We start from the raw sequence: 19,840 nt of genomic DNA, 5'->3' as shown, positions 1-19,840 counted from the left end.
CACATCCGCGCTAACACCGCGGGGCCGAGCTCGGCGTGCGCGCTGCGGCCGCGGGAGCGCCGGGGCTGGGTATGCCCGGGGTGCCGGGGGTTCCCGAGGCGCCGGGGCTTCCGCGGGTTCCCGGGATGTTGGGAGTTCCGGGGATGTCGGGGATTCCCGGGGTGCAGCGGGTCGCCAGGGTCCCGGGCGTGCCGGCGCGGCGGCGGAGCGGGCGGCGGAGCGTTGCCCCGCGTCGCCCTTGGCCGTCGAGGCCGAGGCAGCAGGAGCAGGCGGCGGCGGCCGCCGTTCCGGTCACGGGGAGGTCCCGGCGGAGGCGGCGCGGCCCGGGCCGGCGGCTGTGGAGCAGCAGACAGGCGAAGGGGTTGAGGGCGCTGTTGGCCGCCGCCACGATGCCCAGAGCCGCCAGCAGGTCCCGCCGCCCCACGCCGGGCGCCGAGGCCAGGCCGAGCTCCGCGGCGCAGCGGGGCAGGCGGCACAAAGCGAACAGACCCGCCAGCACCAGCGGCAGCCGCAGCACCCGCGCCCGCGCCCGCCCGCGGGACAGGCCGCCCCCCGGCCCGGGCATCCGCTGCCGTCGGGCGGCCAAGCTGCGGGCGCAGGCCCAGCAGAGGAGCCCGGCGGGCCCCAGGAAGCCGGTGGCCGCCCCGTAGACGGCGAAGGCGAGGCCGTGCCAGCGCGGCAGCTCTTCGAAGACGCTGCGGCAGCGGGACCCGCCGGGGCGCGGGGCCGGGCGGAAGGCGAAGGCGTGGGGCAGGGCGAGCAGCGGCGCCAGCAGCCAGCCCAGCGCGGCCAGAGCGCCCGCGGGCAGCGTCGGGCGGTGCCGTTCCAGCGCCAGCAGCACCAGCCCGTGGGCCGAGGCCAGCGGCCCGCAGCGCTGCAGCAGCGGCAGGAGGCGGCAGGCGGCGGCTCCCGGGGGCCCGGCGGAGCCGCGGAGCTCCGCCGCCAGCCGCGGCAGCAGCGCCAGCCCGCAGCCCGCCAGGTCAGCCAGCGCCAGGTGCCCCACCAGCAGGTCCCGCCGCCGCCGTGGCCGCCCCCCGCACAGCCGCCGCAACACCAGCCCGTTGCCCACCAGCGCCAGCAGCAGCACGGAGCCCGCCCAGGCCGCCCGCGGGCGAAGGGGTGGCGAGGTGGTGCCGGGGGACGAGAGGTTGAGGCTGGGGGGTAAGGGGTCCTGCTCCATCGGGGCAGCCGCCGCTCGGGCCCCCGAGATTTCCCCGGCGGCGGCGCGGCGCTCCCCGCAGTTTATATAGGGGTTCGCCGTCATCCGGCACTGGGGGTGGGCTGCGCGCACAGCGGATCGCACGCCCCCCGCCCCCGGCACCGGCGGGCATCATCCCGCGGCGGTCCGCTCCCCTGCACCGCCCGGCACCGCCGGGCATCATCCTCCGTCAGTCTGCTCCCCTGCACCGCCCGGGATCTTCCCCCGACGGCTCAGTAACCTCCTCCCCTCGGTGCCGGCAGAACCGCTCCGGCGGAGCTGGGCCCTTCCGAGTATCCCCCGGAGGGCAGACAGGGCGAGTGGTGGAGGAGAGCGGCGAACTGGGAGTCGCATGGCACCTTCTTCTGGTTGGGATGCTGAAGGGAGTGGAGCATCTCCCGTGTGAGGAAAGGCTGAGGGAGCTGGGGCTCTGGAGCTGGAGGAGACTGAGGGGAAACTCATTCCTGGGGATCATTATGGAAAGGGGAAGTATCAGGAGGATGGAGCCAGGCTCTTCTGGGTGACACCCAGTGACAGGACAAGGGGCAATGGGTGCAAACTGGAACACAGGAGGTTCCACTTGAAGAGGAGAAGCAACTTGTTGGGGGTGAGGGTGTCAGAGCCTGGCCCAGGCTGCCCAGGGAGGCTGTGGAGTCTCCTTCTCTGCAGACATTCAAACCCGCCTGGACCCCTTCCTGTGGAACCTCAGCTGGGTGTTCCTGCTCTGGGGGGATTGCACTGGATGAGCTTTCCAGGGCCCTCCCAACCCCTCACATTCTCGGATTTTGTGAACCCCGACAGCTGCCCGCCCTGGCACCCATGTCCGCGGACCCCGTCGAGCCCACACCCCCCCGGCAGTGATTTTTTCCCCTTTCCCCAAAAGAGGAAAAGGACTTAGAGCAGGGAACAACAAGGAATTACTACAACTCATAAACCCAGCTGTATTTCTTGCTGGAAAACAAATCCTTTTGCTACTCCCAAACCAGTTTCTTTGACTGTTGTTCCCAGCAGATGGCACTTGGCTGCACTGACGCCTCCATTAAGCTCCCTGTGCGGTGACTCAGAAAACATCAAAGCAGCCAAACTGTTAAGAAACTGTTAGGAAAAATCTAGTAGAAAATCAAGTGAACTTGTGTTTGTGTGAGAATAACTTTTTTGTCGTGTTGATTGAAACAGTTTTACTTCCATTCATAGGTGCCACTCTGGTTGCTTGTTGGTAGCTCAGAATTCTGTTGTGGGACCCCAGGGGGTTGTGTGGGCAGTTGCATCATAGAATCACAGGATGGTTTGTGTTGACAGGACCTTCGCAGCTCCTCCAGTGCCCCCCCTGCCATGACAGGGACATCTTCACCAGCTCAGGGTGCTCAGAGCCCGTCCAGCCTGGCCTGGGATGTCTCCAGGGATGGTTCATCCACCACCTCTCTGGGTACCTGGGCCAGGCTCTCACCACCCTCAGGACAACAATTCCTTCCTCATGTCCGGCCTGAATCTCCCTCCTTTAGTTTAAACCATCACCCTTGTCCTGTCACAACAGGCCCTGCTCTAAAGTCTGTCCCATCTTTCTCATGGGCCCCTTTTAAGCACTGAAAGGTGCACTGAGGTGTCCTGGAGCTTCTCTTCTCCAGCTGAACACCCCAGCTCTCTCACCTGTCCCCAGCGGAGCTGTTCCAGCCTCGGATCATTCCTGGGGCTCCTCTGGCCCCTCTCCAGCAGCTCCATGTGTGTCCTGTGCTGAGGACCCCGAGCTGGCCCAGCACTGCAGGGGGGTCTCACCAGAGTGGAGCAGAGGGGCAGGATCCCCCAAACCTGCTGCCCACGGGGCTGGGGATGCAGCCCAGGGCACCATTGGCTCCTGGGCTGCGAGCGCACATGGCGGCTCATGGCCGATCTCTCAGCCCAGTGCCCCAAGTCCTTCTCCTGGGGCTGCTCTGCATCCTGCACCCCAGCCGGGACCGATACCGGGGGTGTCCCACCAGGGGCAGGACCTGGCACTTAGCCTTGCACATCCAGCTTGTTGTGCTCCATGTCTCATTTGAATGGATGGTTTTCAGATGTTCATCAGTCTGGAAAAAACAGGAGCAAGCAAAACTGGTTTTTATTTCACCTTATTGGAGATTGCAGTTTCCAAGGGATTGTGAAAGGGCAGGCAGGCAAAATGCCATTTTAATGCACTTTTGATGGGTAGGTGATGCTCACCAGCTCAGCTGTCTCCTGGTCTGTGCTTAACACCAGTGCCTGTTTAAAGAAAGGGAGGAGAAAGCAGGTGTTTGTTCATCTGGTTCCAGCTGTGGAGGCAGCGTTGTCCGGTGGCACCAAGCTGGGGGCTGAATGGAAGAGGAGAAGGTCACACTTGGTGAAAAACACCCGGAGGTCTGCTCCCCTTCCCTTATGGTCCTGTCCCAGACCCAGGGGACCCCTCTAGGCCAGGAGCTGCTGCCTCCCCTGGGGCTCTAGGTTGAAATATCTCATTTTGTGTTCTTTGCAGATTCACGTCCTCCTCACGGATGAGAAAGTTGCCAACAGTAGGCTTGCAGTAGAAGGATCTAGTTACAGGTCTTTTGTGATGAAGGGTTCTTAGCTGCGCTCCTTTCCTAAAGGAATAAAGTCTTTTGCCACCATGCAATTAACAAACTCATTAGTGTATTAATAAGTGTACATTGCCTTGATGGCTTTCTTCTGGAGGACCCTCAATGTGTCAAGGCAACTCTTAATCTTCAGTTTTAGATGAGCATGGATGTCTCGACTGTAAAATGAAGCCATTGGCTGTTGATTCCTTATGGCAGTTGGGCCTTGTAGGGCCCACAACGTGCTGACAGTCTGAGCCAGGCTTCAGCCTGGGGTCCCTGGGTGATTTATGTGTACAAAATCCAGGCTGACCCTAGGAATGTTGTCATTAAATCAACTGGAGATTTGGTGCCAAGTGTTCTTTTAACTCTGCTCTGGACGTACGTATAGACGTGTGCATGTGTGTGTTGATGTATGTGGATATACGCGTGTGTGTCTGTATCTCTATATGTGTACACATATAGATACAAAACTTTTTAGAGTTGTGTTTCTAAGAGTGTTTCTAGGTACAGGCTTCTGCATTTTAAGATTATAGCCAGTTTGGGAAGTTTATAAGCACAGTCCGCCAAAAGGTGATAGTAAAGTTGGGCATTTCCTGCTCCAGTTCTCGTGCTTCGTTTGCTACACCCTGTGCCCGTTTTCTAAAGGAGATAAGTGCAGATGCCTCATTGAATGGTCCCATGAGCCTGACAGTGACGTTTCACTTTCTAGGTAAGACTGGGTGGAAGTTCCTCTGAACTGGAAAGCAGAGAGTCGTTCCTGACGGTTGATCACGTGCAAATCAGATAACAACTGCCCTTGAAAACGCCACGCTGTTATTTATACCCAGTGCAGGGGTTTATTAGGAACCACGCAGCCGCTGATCTGGAATAAACACATAACGTGATGTGTGGCTCCGAGCAGGGTCTTGGTTCGGCAGGTCCCATGTGGAGGACATGGTGGTGTCAAGGTTTTATTAGGGTTTATTAGGAACAAGGGTTTATTAGGAACCATGGTGCAAGGGTTTATTAAGAACCATGTGGCTGCTGGTCTGGAATAAACACATAACATGATGCGTGGCTCTGAGCAGGGTCTTGGTTTGGCAGGTCCCGTGTGGAGGAGGCGGTAGTGGCAAGGGTTTATTAGGAGCAAGGTTTTATTAGGAACCACACAGCTGCTGATCTGGAATAAACACGTAACGTGATGGTGGCTCCGAGCAGGGTCTTGGTTCGGCAGGTCCCACATGGAGGAAGTGATGGTGGCAAGGGTTTATTAGGAACTACGGTGCAAGGGTTTGTTAGGAACCACACAGCTGCTGATCTGGAATAAACACATAACGTGGTGGTGGCTCCGAGCAGGGTTTCATTTTGGCAGGTCCCACGTGGAGGACGTGGTGGTGACCCAGGCTGGTGAGGAGAAAGGAGGAACCCGCAGCTCTCCCCTCCTGTTATCAGCCCGGCCCCAGCATGTCCCTGCCTCTTATCAGCCCTGGCAGAGCTGCGTCCCGCTGCGCTGAGCCTCTATACGTCCTGCCCCCTGCGCTATAGGGGCCGGCCCCTCTGCTGGAGTCTGCACGTAAAGCCGGGCACACCGGGCACGCCGTTACAGATGTGAGCGGGGCAGGACAGCTGTGGCAGGCACGACGAGGAGGGCGATGCTGGACCTCGTCATCCTGAGCCTCCACTTCTTCCTCTGCTTCCTCATCTCCCTCGCCATCTGGCGCCGACGTGAGGTACGGCCGGCTGCCCTTGGGGTGTGCACCCCTGAATGGGCTCCCCTCCCATCTCAGCACCTGCTAACGCCTTTCTCAGCCTTATTTTTATGAGAAATCAGATTTTTCCTTGTACTAGGACTTCAAAGGGAACAGGAGCGCCTAGCTAATTGTAAGCAAATTTAACAGGAAGGCAGGTTTTGTGATGAAACTGCTTATGTTGTCTGCTGGGAGAGGCTTTTAGACATTTGAAATATGTAAGAGGAGGAAGGGAAATGCAGACACATGTGCTGAAAAGCCCAGGTTGCATTGAGCTTTTTTCCCTCTTGCAGGTGACATTTTCAGTTTTTTATCAGCTTGCATCTGTCTGCATTTCTACCCATAATATTATGTAAAGGGTATTTGGGTTCCATGCAAATCCTGCTGTTTATTGATTGTGTAACTGAATAGTAGAGTATTTTACCTGAAACACCCTTGTATCTTTTGTGTGCATCTTTCGCAGGGATGTGGTGGTTTAAGTGCAGAGTAAAGGAATAGTGATTTAGAATTTATCTCGCCCCAGGTATCAGGTTTGCAGCAGCTGGCTTCCCTGGTCCCAGTTCTGTTAGAGAGCATGCTGACCAGACATTATCACCGAATTCACGTGCTTTTCTTCACGTGCACGTTGATAGTTTTTCACTAAAATTCTCCTTTTGCCTCACGTGTGAAACGGGTCAGGGTTTTCCCTGGGGCTGAAACATCCTTTCTACACACAGAGATCCAAACTTCAACTGCTTTGCAAGTGACTTCTTGATTATTTTGTTGTTGTTTTTTTTAAGGGTGTGGATTTGCACGGCTCAAGTACAGGAACAGTTGAAACGGGGCCAGATGGTCTTATACTAATTGGCAAAGAAGATGACATAAAGAAGTCCGGAAGAGTAACAGCCAAGGTCGATGGCAGAGAAGTTGTTGTTTTCTACCATGAAGGGAAATTCCATGCTATGGACTCTCGCTGCTACCGTAAGATATTTGCACGTATGATCACAACATTGCAACAATTAAACAAAAAGTCTGCCGTGTAAATTAATACTGTGTTCTACCCTGTTTCAGATGAAGGAGGCGCTTTACGTCTGGGAGACATTGAGGTATGTAAGCAAAATAGAAATAATATAGGGGTGTAGAGACGTGTGAAATCTCTAACATGTTTATCTAAATATTTTAATCTGGACATAATGTTGAAAGAAATTGATGTATATGTAAAATAGCAGACAGCCATACAACCAAATCACCAAACGTGGGTTTTATCCCGCAGATACTTCCAGGAGAAGAATCAGGAGATAATGACTTGCTTTCTTTTCTTCTTTGCAGGATATCGGTGGCCATGCATGTATTGTTTGTCCTTGGCATAAGTACGTAATTACTTTGGAAACAGGAGAAGGATTATATGAAGGAGTAGATCCTTTGGAGCCATCACCAACACCACAATGGCGATCAAAAGGGGTCAAACAAAGGATTCACAAAGTCACGGTAGACAGTGGGAATGTTTATATGAGCCCTCCAGATTTCTCTGTAAAATTTGACTCCGATTATTTTGCTGAAAAGTACAGAAAGAATGAATTAAATCTGGAAAAAATGTGCAACTCAAAGCCAGCCAAGTAAGTTGTGGCCAGAAAGCAGAACGCTGGTGAATGCCCCAAAGAAGGAACATTGTCGTGAGATAGAAAACGTGCCATGGCCACAAAGATTGTCTCCAGATTAAACTCTGGTGTTAACGTTACATTAAAACACTGAAACATGTAGAACTGGGTAAGATAAGAAGCTCTGCTTTGTCAGAAATGTGACTGATCTTGTGCTAATGAAATTTTTACTTGCACTTGCATTTCAAAAATAATTATTTACAGCAGAGTGCTTCATAGTACTTGATATTTTAGAAATCATATTTTGATAGTGTTGTTTTAATTTTTCAGAGGGGATATAGTATATTACTACTTAAACATGTTACATAGTTTAAGTTAAATAGTCAGGTGTAAAGGTTATGTTTATATACTTAACAGTTTATACTTATGATGCCTTTAGAATAAATGACATGGAAATTTTAAATTTTTTAGATATCTGAGCAATCTCTGGATGTTTAATAAGCATCACAAAGAAAGTACAAAACTTGAGTGTATTTAATAAGCTTTTTTATGCTTCTTTGTCTGTTACTACTGTGATTCCATAGAAGTGTTCATTTCCTTCTCCCCAATGAACTCCTTTTGGTAGTTCACCGAATAAATGTGACAAGCATTTGTCATTTATGGCTTGTTCTTCCTGATCCTGTTGGACAAGAAAGAAGCTATTTGGTATAAAAACCTGATACATAATGTAATGCCTCTTGTTTGTTTTAATTTATTTAAAATACGTTTTTATACATTCATTTGAAAAAATGTGCTTTTAGTTTAGAGCCAAAAGTTGGGGCGCATTTTTGGGTGATTTGTCGGCTTTATGCAAAATTTGGTGATAATCAGGTTCAGTTTGAAGTTGCCTCGTCTGAAAGTTTTGTGAATGCAGTGGGTTGTTGCCCTTTTAATGCACATAAAGGATAAGTAGGTCTGTGTCAACACCATTATTCATATAAATGTATTTAACAGCAGTGAGGCACAGGGAAGTACCAGAGGAAAGCCCCTGTGCCTGTTTGATCACAATGAAAAGAAGCAAAGCATACAATGAATTTATTTCACCACATGTAGATTTAGAGGTCCACCTTTCACCATGCCTCCTTACGTTGTTTTTGTGGTTGATAAGGAGAAGTGGCACCTGAGCTGACCTGTTTCAGTTTTGTGTTTTAGAAGAAATGCAGCACAGAAACACTTTTTTCCTTCTCCTTCTTTCTCCTTCTCCTTCCCCTTCTTGCCCTTCCCTTTCTTCCCCTTCTCCTCCTTCCCCTTCTCTTTCCACTTCCCCTTGCCCTTGCCCTTCTTTTCCTTCTTTCCCCTTCCCCTCCCTCTTCTCCTTCTCCTTCTCCTTCTCCTTCTCCTTCTCCTTCTCCTTCTCCTTCCCCTTCCCCTTCCCCTTCCCCTTCCCCTTCCCCTTCTCCTTCCCCTTCCCCTTCCCCTTCCCCTTCCTCTTCCCCTTCCCTTTTCCCTTCCCCTTCCCCTTCTCTCCTTCCCTCTCCTTCTTTCCCCTTGCCTTTCCCCTTCTCCTTCTTCTCCTTCTTTCTCTTACCCTTTCCCTTTCCCCTTTCCTTTCCCCTCCTTCTCCTTCTGGTTCCCCTTCTCCTTCTTTCTCCTTCCCCCCCTCCTCCTCCTCTTCATTCCTTTTCCCCTTTCCCTCCCCCTTCCCCTTCCCCTTCCCCTTCTGCTTCTCCTTCTTCTCCTTCTTGAAAAATGCAGATCAAGCTATTGTGAGGTCTCCATATACAGCTGCATTGGCTCGTGTGATTGCTTAGATAGCGTTTCTACTGCTTTTTTTTTTCTTTGAAAGTACTGCATTAATAAAAGTTGGCTATTTAAATTGACAGAGATGCAGTTCAGCAAAGTAAGAATTACGAGCAATGTGCAGTTTCCTGTATGACATTTAGTAGAATGTTAGTAACAGGAAGTTTTACTTGAAAGTTTGGTGAACATGTTCATGTTGCTGGAAGAGTGTTCGGGCTTTTGCAGAACTGAATTTTCTGGCTAAGACCCAGCAAAGTGTTTAATCATATGTTTACTGTTAATCATATGAAATCAGTGGGACTGCATGCCCAGGCTTAGCGAAGTCCCTTTTTTCCTCGGGATTTGTCAGACATAATAATTACTGCAAGCTTTTAAGGTGGTGTTGCTTTTGATTTAAATGTGTTCTTATTCTCAACAAGATTGTCTTAATTTAATACCTGAAGTTCATCGCTCAGTTTGCTTTCCCCTCTGTTTTCTTGTTGATGATCATGGAACAGAAAATTATTAACTCAGGTGGCTGCAAAAAGAAGAGGGAGAGTTGGCTGACGGTTGGATTGATTATTTTTTGCTTTTTTTTAAATTTTTCTTTTCCTTTTTGGTGCAAAGAACAAAACCTAAGCATGTTTAAGTTGCAACCTTTAAAAAAAAAAAAAAAAAAAATATATATATATATATACTCCCTATTCTGTTTTATTTGTCTGAGCTTTGAAGTGCTAGAATATGCACCTGATTTGAAAATACAGTCACCATTTAATGTCCCAGAGTTGGACATTTCTGAGTCTCTTGTCCTGCCAGCCCTTTTCTAGTTCTACCGATGTATCATGGGAAAATATGGAAAATGTGGGGTTTTCCTGAAAGGGAGGAGTCAGGAGGCTGGTGGGGAAGGATGGAGAGGGAACACGGGGGGATCTCGGATGTGGTGGGGAGTGGGGATGCGGACACCAGATCTGGGTGATAAGAGGAGGTTTTGGTCCTCACGGGGGAAGGAAACTTCAGTGGGAAAAACCAGAAAAGGCAGCAAAAGGCACTTTTGGGCGCAAGGAGACTGAAGGGCATGGAGAGTGGTCCAGGGAGCTGCTGGTGGGGTGGAGGATGGCTTGGTTTGTAATTAGAAACTAATGGGGGGAAAAGGAGGGAGATGAGGAGCGGTGAAGTCAAGGCAGTGGGACTGGGGTGGCATTTAAGGGACAACAAAGACAGCAGGAATGAGTAATTGTGGGCAAGAGACCAAAAAGTCACTGGCTGGATAATTAGAGCTTCCTGGAGAGATGTGTTAATGAGCGGGATGTTAAGGTCAACCCTCCAGATCATTCAGGAGGAGTGTTTTGTTGGTGATAGTTTTCAGGGTTTAGTTTAATTTGACAACTGAGCAAACACCATCTGTTTTACCATCATTAATCAGCCTGGCAATGAACAAGCTTTGGCTCGAGAATTTTTCAGGAAGACTCTACAAGGCTCCGTAAGAGACTTTCACAAGCAGCTTCAACAGAACAAACAAATCATGTTTTTCCTATCAGGGAGCCATCTTTTTGATAAAGAAAGGTGAAAACTGTGACTGCAGCATGTTGAACTGAACTGCAGCTTGAGGCTTGACCTGACGTAGCTGCACTGTCAACCTCAATTGGACCGTATCAGCTGTCAGGCTGGATGCTGTATGTTTTCCTTCTGCATGCAGTGCCTTGTTCTGCAATGTCGTGTTGTGGGTGCTGTACACGAAATAAAGGACAACTTCATTGTGAAAAGTGTTATAAAGCTGGAATTGTTGGGGTGGGTTAGAAGGGGGTGGTCAGTAGGTCAGAGAGGTTCTCCTGCCCCTCTGCTCTGCCCTGGGGAGACCACACCTGGAATATTGTGTCCAGTTGTGGCCCCTCAGCTCCAGAAGGACAGGGAACTGCTGGAGAGAGTCCAGCGCAGCCACCAAGATGCTGGAGGGAGTGGAGCATCTCCCGTGTGAGGAAAGGCTGAGGGAGCTGGGGCTCTGGAGCTGGAGAAGAGGACACTGAGGGGGGACTCATTCCTGGGGATCAATATGGAAAGGGGCAGTGTCAGGAGGATGGAGCCAGGCTCTGCTGGGTGACAACCAGTGACAGGACAAGGGGCAATGGGTGCAAACTGGAACACAGGAGGTTCCACTGCAAGAGGAGAAGCAACTTGTTGGGGGTGAGGGTGTCAGAGCCTGGCCCAGGCTGCCCAGGGAGGCTGTGGAGTCTCCTTCTCTGCAGACATTCAAACCCGCCTGGACCCCTTCCTGTGGAACCTCAGCTGGGTGTTCCTGCTCCATGGGGGGATTGCACTGGATGAGCTTTCCAGGGCCCTTCAACCCCTCACATTATGAGATTTTGTGACTGAGAACCTTATGAACATACCCCATATGGAGCTCATACAACGGTGAGAGGGGTCTTTGCAGGACAGGACATCACACCAGATGGGGAAAAATGTCTGGTCTGTAGGAAAACAATTTTACGACCAACCTTTCACTGTCAAAGTTGAACAGCATTATATGGTTCCTAATTTCATCCATCTCCACCAGCGGCTGAACTGGCACCGTGCTGAGGGTGCGGGGATGCAGGAGGAGCAGGGGGCGAAGCGCGGGGGCGTGTGATGGGTTGGGTCAGGTCTTTGGACTCTTATCCAGCAAGCTGCTGTTTTCGTTCAACTGGTTCGTGCAAACTTGCTGATTTTGTTAAGTGCTATTTTTTACTTGAATGAAGAGTAAGCACAGTTCTCCACACCTGACATGCATGAATTACTGAACTAGGCTAAAAGGGAAAATACCAGTTTTGGTTGTAGGTAGACAAATTGAGAAATCAATGAAAAATATCCTGATTATCTCATTAATGACTCTTCTATGAGATGAAGTGAGTGCCTTGACAAGCACTGGCTGTGATTCTGGACCAGTTGGGTTGTTTTGCTAAAAGAGATGTTTGAGAAGCGTGGTTTGCTACCACAAACTGTAGTGGTTAGAAATCCAAGGCTTATGAAGGAAAGGCTGCTCCAGAAATAATTATCCTTTTTGAAGATTATGTTAAAATGTAAGTCATCTTATTAAAATATTTATATCTGTATATATTTAACTCTCCAGATTTCAACAAACAAAGGAAATTATTTTGTTTGTGGCTTTCCATGCACTCTTGGTGCTTTGCTGAGGCTGTGGTTAACTTGGGACAACACAGGAATTACAGATAAAGGTAATATCTTTTTATTAAGCCAGTCACTGTGGCTGGAATAATTGGTAAAGCTTTTAGGCACACTGAAGTGGGGCAGTAGCGCCTTAGGGCATTTCTGATTTATTCATGTTTGCAGATGAGTTGTTTAATATGAAATATTACCTCTGCTTGCAAATCTCCTGCCTTGATTTCAATTAACGACCAAGACACGTAGCTGTATCCTCATTCAAGTAAAAAATATGATCTTTTTTACCTTAAAAAATGTCATGCTCATTTGGCACAGATTGCTCCAAGGGAGACTGCAACCTCTGCAGATGCAGTTTGGCCCAGGAAGGCACAGAAGAGCGGTGCGGTGGTGGCCACCCCTGTATGGGTTCTATGGACATGAGGTGTTGCACTGGCTCAGCACCTGAGAAACCAGCACCACCATCTGAATCTGAAACGCAATAGGTGAGGATGAACATCACCTCCCAGGAGGCCGTGTCACCTTGCGGTGCCCGTGGTGTTTTTCATGAGGCTCAGCACTGAAAGAAAACCCGAAGCTCAACGTCAGCTTCGAGATGCAGGTGTTCATGTGAATTTTCATTATCAGTTTGGCTACTCGAGCCTATGCAAAGCAGAAAGGAGTCTTGATTTTAAGTAAGTTAAAGTGCAAGGCCAAGTGCCAGGTCCTGCCCCTGGTGGGACACCCCCGGTATCGGTCCCGGCTGGGGTGCAGGATGCAGAGCAGCCCCAGGAGAAGGACTTGGGGCACTGGGCTGAGAGATCGGCCATGAGCGGCCATGTGCGCTCGCAGCCCAGGAGCCAATGGTGCCCTGGGCTGCATCCCCAGCCCCGTGGGCAGCAGGTTTGGGGGATCCTGCCCCTCTGCTCCGCTCTGGTGAGACCCCCCTGCAGTGCTGGGCCAGCTCGGGGTCCTCAGCACAGGACACACATGGAGCTGCTGAGAGGGGCCAGAGGAGCCCCAGGAATGACTGAGGCTGGAACAGCTCTGCTGGGGACAGCTGAGAGAGCTGGGCTGTTCAGCTGGAGAAGAGAAGCTCCAGGGAGACCTTAGTGCACCTTTCAGTGCTTTAAAAGGGGCCCATGAGAAAGATGGGACAGACTTTAGAGCAGGGCCTGTTGTGACAGGACAAGGGTGATGGTTTAAACTAAAGGAGGGAGATTCAGGCCGGACATGGGGAAGGAATTGTTGTCCTGAGGGTGGTGAGAGCCTGGCCCAGGTACCCAGAGAGGTGGTGGCTGAACCATCCCTGGAGACATCCCAGGCCAGGCTGGACTAGATGATCTGTAAATGTCCATTCCAACCCAAACCATCCTGTGATTCTACGATTCTATGAAATGTTGTACTCCTGGTTGTTTTTTCCAATGCTTTTTAATAACTGGTGACTGATTATAGACAAAACATACTGGCATTTAAAAATATGTGCTATTATCCTGTGCTGATCTCTTATCCCAATGGGTTTTGCTTTCATAATTTGGATGATGCAAGCTTTAGTTGTAATCATCTGTTCATTTCTATGCACATCTTTTACAACATTTTTCCTTTGCTATGCAGAATGGAAGAATCCTTTCTGAAAACATTCATAGCAAAAAAATGCAGTACATCAATAACATTGCCTTGTGTAGCCTGCATTTTCAAATATCACCAGTCAGTTCCTTGGTGAATAATATTATCTGTACTTCATGGCTGTGAAAATGAAGCAGAAATTAATGGTTGAAATGTCACCTCATTTTGGTATAGATGAGTATTCCTGTAGGAAAAAAAAAGAGAGAGGAAAAAAAAGGGAGAGAGGAAAAAAAAAAAAGACAGAGTTTAAGTACTGAAAATGAAACAAAAATAATACAAAGCATGTTTATGGCATTTACCCAAACATTCTCCCCATATCTCCCTGTTGCAAAATAAAACCAAGAAGGAATCCAAAACTTCCTTTGTAGTAATAAAATAAACCTTATTTCTGGTCCTTTTAAGTTCAAAAGAGAGAAAACCAGAGCTGTTCTTTAATCCCCTTCCTGAGATTTCAGATAAGCAAGGCTGCTCGTGGTTGCTGCCCCTTGCAAAGGGCAGCGCTGCTGCTCTTTAGCAGTGATGAGTAGCTTTTCCATTACCTAAGCAATGACGTGTTTAACCACTTCTTACATGAACGAGGCTGCTTGCCAGGAAACTCTGGAACCCGCCCTGTGCCTGGCTCTGCAGAGCTGCCCCCTCACTTGTGGTGGGGACCCAAGGGATGGTTTATTTCTGTGCAAGAATATCACAGGATCCCAGAATGTCAGGGGTTGAAGGGCCCTGGAAAGCTCATCCAGTGCAATCCCCCCATGGAGCAGGAACACCCAGCTGAGGTTCCACAGGAAGGGGTCCAGGTGGGTTTGAATGTCTGCAGAGAAGGAGACTCCACAGCCTCCCTGGGCAGCCTGGGCCAGGCTCTGACACCCTCACCCCCAACAAGTTGCTTCTCCTCTTCCAGTGGAACCTCCTGTGTTCCAGTTTGCACCCATTGCCCCTTGTCCTGTCACTGGGTGTCACCCAGAAGAGCCTGGCTCCATCCTCCTGACACTGCCCCTTTCCATATTGATCCCCAGGAATGAGTCACCCCTCAGTCTCCTCTTCTCCAGCTCCAGAGCCCCAGCTCCCTCAGCCTTTCCTCACACGGGAGATGCTCCACTCCCTCCAGCATCTTGGTGGCTGCGCTGGACTCTCTGCAGCAGTTCCCTGTCCTTCTGGAGCTGAGGGGCCACAACTGGACACAATATTCCAGGTGTGGTCTCCCCAGGGCAGAGCAGAGGGGCAGGAGAACCTCTCTGACCTACTGACCACCCCCTTCTAACCCACCCCAGGTACCATTGGCTTCCTGGCCACAAGGGCCCAGTGCTGGCTCATGGTCACCCTGCTGTCCCCAGGACTCCCAGGTCCCTTTCCCTACACTGCTCTCCAACAGCTCATTCCCCAAACTGATATCACTGGATGCCAATTAAATCCATACATCCCTGAGAAGCGGTGGTTCCTGCTGTAGCTGCGATGGTTTGGGTGGCTGCCGACAAAAGCTGGAAGTGCAGGTGAATGGTCTGTGCCCATTCCTGGGGTGCTGTGCTGGTGATGTTTGTGAAATGCTGCGGAGCAGCTGGGAGTTGGTGACCAGGTTGCTTACAAAGGGCAATTAGGTCCTGGTGGCCCCTCCAAATCCTTCAGAAAGGTGGGAACAGTAACAGCAAGAATATCAGATTATTTGGCCAGAGTTGTGGCAAGTGGAATGAAAAGTGCAGCTTCACCTCAGGACCCTTGACAAACTCCTGGTGTTTGACATAAAACAAGCTTCTGCAATGTAATCTCTGTACCTCAGGAACAATATGTAGATGAACATTGAATGTAAACATAAAATTGGATCCTGGGGCAGTTCTGGGCCCCTCACGCCAAGAAAGGCCTTGAGGTGCTGGAGCGAGTGGAGAGAAGGGAACGGAGCTGGTGAGGGGCTGGAGCACAAGTGTGATGGAGCACTGAGGGACCTGGGGGTTCAGCTGGAGAACAGGAGCTGAGGGGAGACCTTCTGATCTCTGAACTGCCCGAAAGGAGCTTGGAGCCAGGGGGGTCGGGTTCTGCTCCCCAGGAACAAGCGCCAGGAGCAGAGGAAACGGCCTCAAGTTGCCCAGGGGAGGTTGAGGTTGCATCTGGGAACAATTTCTTCCCCAAAGGGCTGTGGGGCATTGAACAGGCTGCCCAGGGCAGTGCTGGAGTCACCATCCCTGGAGGGCTGGACAGACGGACAGGAGGTTCTCAGGACATGGGGCAGGGACAGGGGTTGGGGAGTGGGTGGACTTGATGATCTTGATCTCTCCCAACCAAAATGATTACACGATTCTGCAATTAGTGAAGAGTGAACACCACTAACGAAACCACTGTCAAGGTCTTTCACGTATCACCCATCTCCAAGTTTTCTCGCCGCCAGGGAGACGGAACAACGGACGACAATGTGTCTGGCTGCCGGCAAACTTCAGGTGGTTATTTCCAAGGGAAGGAACTAAGTTTCCAAAACAAGCAGCCCTCACCGTTTGCAGGATCCTTTTTAACCCAGCGGCACTTGGCAGCCCCACGTTTGAGAAGTGTCTGCAGCCGTCTCCTGTCCCATGGCACGTGGGACGCACACGGTGCTCGCTGTGCGGGGATGGGATCTTGGCACAGCACAGCGTGGGACCTGGGAGCGGTGCCTGGTCGTAGGTTTCTTTAAATTTGGACTGAGAGGAGCTAAGGTGCACAGTCATGCATATATACACACATTTTACAAACTTCGTAAATAAAGCGCCGCACACGACAAATGGCAAATGAGGTGGCTGTGGGGTCATTTCTTCGTTCAGATGTTCATCCTTTCAGGAGTTTGGGGATCCAGGTTTGGTACACAAGTACCACAGCTGGCAAGCAGAGCTTTTTAACCAGGGCATGACTTAGCAACACTTTTTTGAAGCGGCGCCTTCGTTTGGCTGCGAGGCACAACCCGAGCTGTGTTAGCATCCTGTGGTATTAACATGCGCCTCATCCTCTGCTGGCGTGGGTGTCCCGCACCACCTTTTTCCAGATGTAAAACCACAACAGCCTTGAAGTTATGGGCAAAACTTCCAGGGCGACAAAAGTATCAGGAGATTTCTACAGAAAGCCCATATACCAGTATTTGGGAATCCCACACTGCTCAATAATTAATGCTCACTGATGCAAACACAGGCTTAGCAAAATTCATTAGCTGAATAACAACGAAGGCAGACACTGTTCTGAAGGATTAAAGATCTAATGTCCAGTAGTTTGCTTCTTATGTGTTAAATATTCTCTGATTGATGAGCTTTGTTTTACCTTAACTGGTCTGTGTATGTCTCAACCTCTACCACAGTAATGTCCAAATTTTCAGGGAAAAATCTACCCCAGTTTTCTAGCAAGATGAAACAAAAATGATCCCCACTATTCCTGACAAATGAAACAAAAATTAACATAAAGGGTGCTTGTTAACTTTGGGCCCAGTCCCATATCTGAGCTGAGATGCTGAAAACCTGCTTTTGCCTTTGTTTTTCCTGAGTACAAAATAATATACAGCGCTTCTATATGAATCGACAGCTTTCTTCAGTGGTGGTTTCAGGTAAGGACCCTGCACTTAAATGAATCATAGCATGAAGTGTCAAGAAAACGAGAAATGCAATTAGTCATTGCCCATTAAAATTCGTTTCAAGCGACTTGCCTGAATTTATTTAAGAATTGTAGCAAGGAAAACATTCTTTAAGAGTAACCAGAAGTTTTTCACACCTGGAATGAACTCATTCACTCAAGCTGCGGGTGACGGCGTACTGCAAAGATCTGAGACGAGAATGTTTTAGTGCTGTCATGGTCATCGTTGCTATCCCAGCCCTGTGCTGTCACCTTGGTAATGGACTTGAGAACCACCTCCTTGTTCCTCTGTAATCTGGAATGTAACGAGAGACTTAAAACGCTGGAGAAAAGAGGAGAAAGTAGAAGGTGCACGTTCATGGAGACATGGGCTGCACCAAGCGACAGCAAGAACAACAGACAACTGTGCTTTAGTTGACTCTGGTAGGACCTTGTACAAAGAGACCCTAAAAGGGTGATCCACACAGAAACCAATGCCATTTCTGAGCTATTTTAAGAGTCTCAAAGGGTTAAAAAGTAAGTCAGGATTCTGCAGGCTAGCGGGGAGAAATTATTCCCTTGATAGCAGAAATTGTGGTCTTACCACCAGAGTAATACGGCATCTGAAATGAGACAGAAGATACAGAATCAACTAAGAATGAGAGGGTTTCATCATTAGCCTTCAAAGTCTGCTGGATATCAGGTTAGAGATCAATATAAATGAGAAATTTTTGGTTTTAAATCCCTATCTTGTTGTGCTAGTCACAGGTAAAATATTGCACTATCAATTTTCTTTCAAGTTTTCTTTATTACTTTCTTTAAAAAGTTGTTTTTTACCGCTGCTGAGCTATTCCTGTCTTCAGCAATCAAGCATCAAACTGCAAATTCAAAACAAACTGTCTCATATAAAATAATAAATTAAGTGAGCCATGATTTCAGGTGTATGCAGAATACTATTGGCAGAATTCAAAACATCGAACCCATAAAAAGTTCATTTATCTCACCAGAAAATGTCTTCGTCGTGCACTTATTAGTTAATCCTTGTTGAGAAATTCTGTAGATTCTGAGGAGGTGTTTATACTCTGATGTATCTAATGGGTAGACATTTACCATATATGCCCCATACCATGGTACAGGGGTTGGAAGAAGGTGGATAAAATTTTTAAGAGCCCACTTACTCCATCTGAGGTTTCTGTAATATATATCAAATTATTTTTCAGAGAATTCCTATTTTTTAGAGAATTCTTTAGAGAATTCAGGCACTTTATTGATGATATTATCAGATTTGTTGCTCTTACTGACCAGTCGTTGAAGGTTTCTCTTGGGCAGGAATGAAACTCATAAAAGGGCTGGATTTTGAAACATCAGGTTCACTGGAAGAGAAGAACATATTAAACCATAAGTGTACCAAAATAAGATTAAAACTCAGTTAATTATATCCTATTTAGCAATCTGTAGAAATGTGTAACCTAAAATATTTCTATATACTATATATCTCATTACTTTCCTGACAGCTCAATTTTAAATTGGTACAAATGTTTATACTGATAGACAATGGTAAATACTCCTAAACACCACAGTTTCTCAAAGAAGTCCTATTTATATTTTTTTCTCTTAAATTTTTGTGTTTTCAGGTCACAAATAGGAAATAAAAAGTAAATTGAGCCGTTGACTCCACTCCTGGAATTAAACCATGAGCTATTTTTGTTTTAGTCATGATGTTGTATATTATTTTGTTTCAAACTCACTTGAAAAGACTTTTGTTAACAAGCACAAGCTTCATAAATCATTGCACACGAACTTTATTGAAATTGGCTCAGAGGAGGAAACTAAGTGTAAAACCAGGATGTTCTGTCCCACCAGAACACTTTTTTGTCAAAAGTAAACCAAAGAAGAGAATAAAACTGTCTTGTAGGGATATCATTGAATAAACTGCTATGGTAAAATACACAGGAGAGTCTATAAACCTCGAAGCTTATAGAAAACCACTGTTGTTGCTAAAGAGAAAACAAAGTTGATTTTGTCATTTATAGATAGTTTTCCACTTAATTTCACCCTGCTTCCAAACGTTTTGCCTTGCTTGGTCTTTTTTGAACATCATGCCCCTAATTTCCCATTTTTGTTAGGTGAAAAAGCATTGTTAGGTAACCCTGGCAAGATCTCTGGAGATACGGATCTGCATGCAAGAATATAGCTTGAGCTGCTGCCAAATACGTAACTGAAAATCACAAAGTAATTTAAGACTCCCCGCTGTAGAAACCTGAAGATTACTGATGATTTAGAAATAAAAAAAAAACAAACCAAAACAAAACAAAACCAAAAGCACGAACAACCAAGAGCTGCCAAATCTTTCATTGCAGAAAAAGCTTGATTTATTTTTTGTAAATGTCTTCAGAGAAGAAAAAAACCTGTCAAATATGTGCCTGAAAAATTACCTTTTAGTAGCATTTGCTGTTTATGCTTATATTATGAGAATGTCAGAGCATCTTAATTATTTGGAGGCTTCTGCAGTGCCTCTGAAGTCAAAATAAGGCAAAAAAATAGGGCCTTTGCCACAACAAAATTGATGTTATTTGTCATATGCTGCCTCTGTCTTCAATTTTAAGCTGGGAGGTCAGATGTCACCATTAGCAGGCTATGAACATCAGTCTGGAAAACAGTGCCAATTCTTTTATTTCTTATGATTCATTGCGGAAAAAAACA

General features: G+C 48.4%; 2 protein-coding genes across 2 annotated transcripts; one reads left to right on the top strand and one right to left on the bottom strand.

The window, feature by feature from the left end:
• Positions 1-10: 10 nt before the first annotated feature.
• GPR150 (G protein-coupled receptor 150) lies at positions 11-1,264 on the bottom strand. The gene has a single exon (XM_071802318.1). It carries the CDS (start codon positions 1,262-1,264, stop codon positions 11-13), a length of 1,254 nt encoding a protein of 417 aa, XP_071658419.1.
• A 1,705-nt stretch (positions 1,265-2,969) lies between these two features.
• On the top strand, positions 2,970-7,795 carry RFESD (Rieske Fe-S domain containing). The gene is made up of 4 exons (XM_065861047.2): positions 2,970-5,474; positions 6,272-6,452; positions 6,543-6,577; positions 6,801-7,795. Exons 1-4 carry the CDS (start codon positions 5,397-5,399, stop codon positions 7,089-7,091), a joined length of 585 nt encoding a protein of 194 aa, XP_065717119.1. The 5' UTR covers positions 2,970-5,396; the 3' UTR covers positions 7,092-7,795.
• Positions 7,796-19,840: the final 12,045 nt, after the last annotated feature.

The sequence above is a fragment of the Patagioenas fasciata genome, chromosome Z (assembly GCF_037038585.1).
Source record: "Patagioenas fasciata isolate bPatFas1 chromosome Z, bPatFas1.hap1, whole genome shotgun sequence".
Lineage (NCBI taxonomy): Eukaryota > Metazoa > Chordata > Aves > Columbiformes > Columbidae > Patagioenas > Patagioenas fasciata.
Note: the sequence above shows the minus strand (reverse complement) of the source record. Positions and strands in the feature narration are given on the sequence as shown.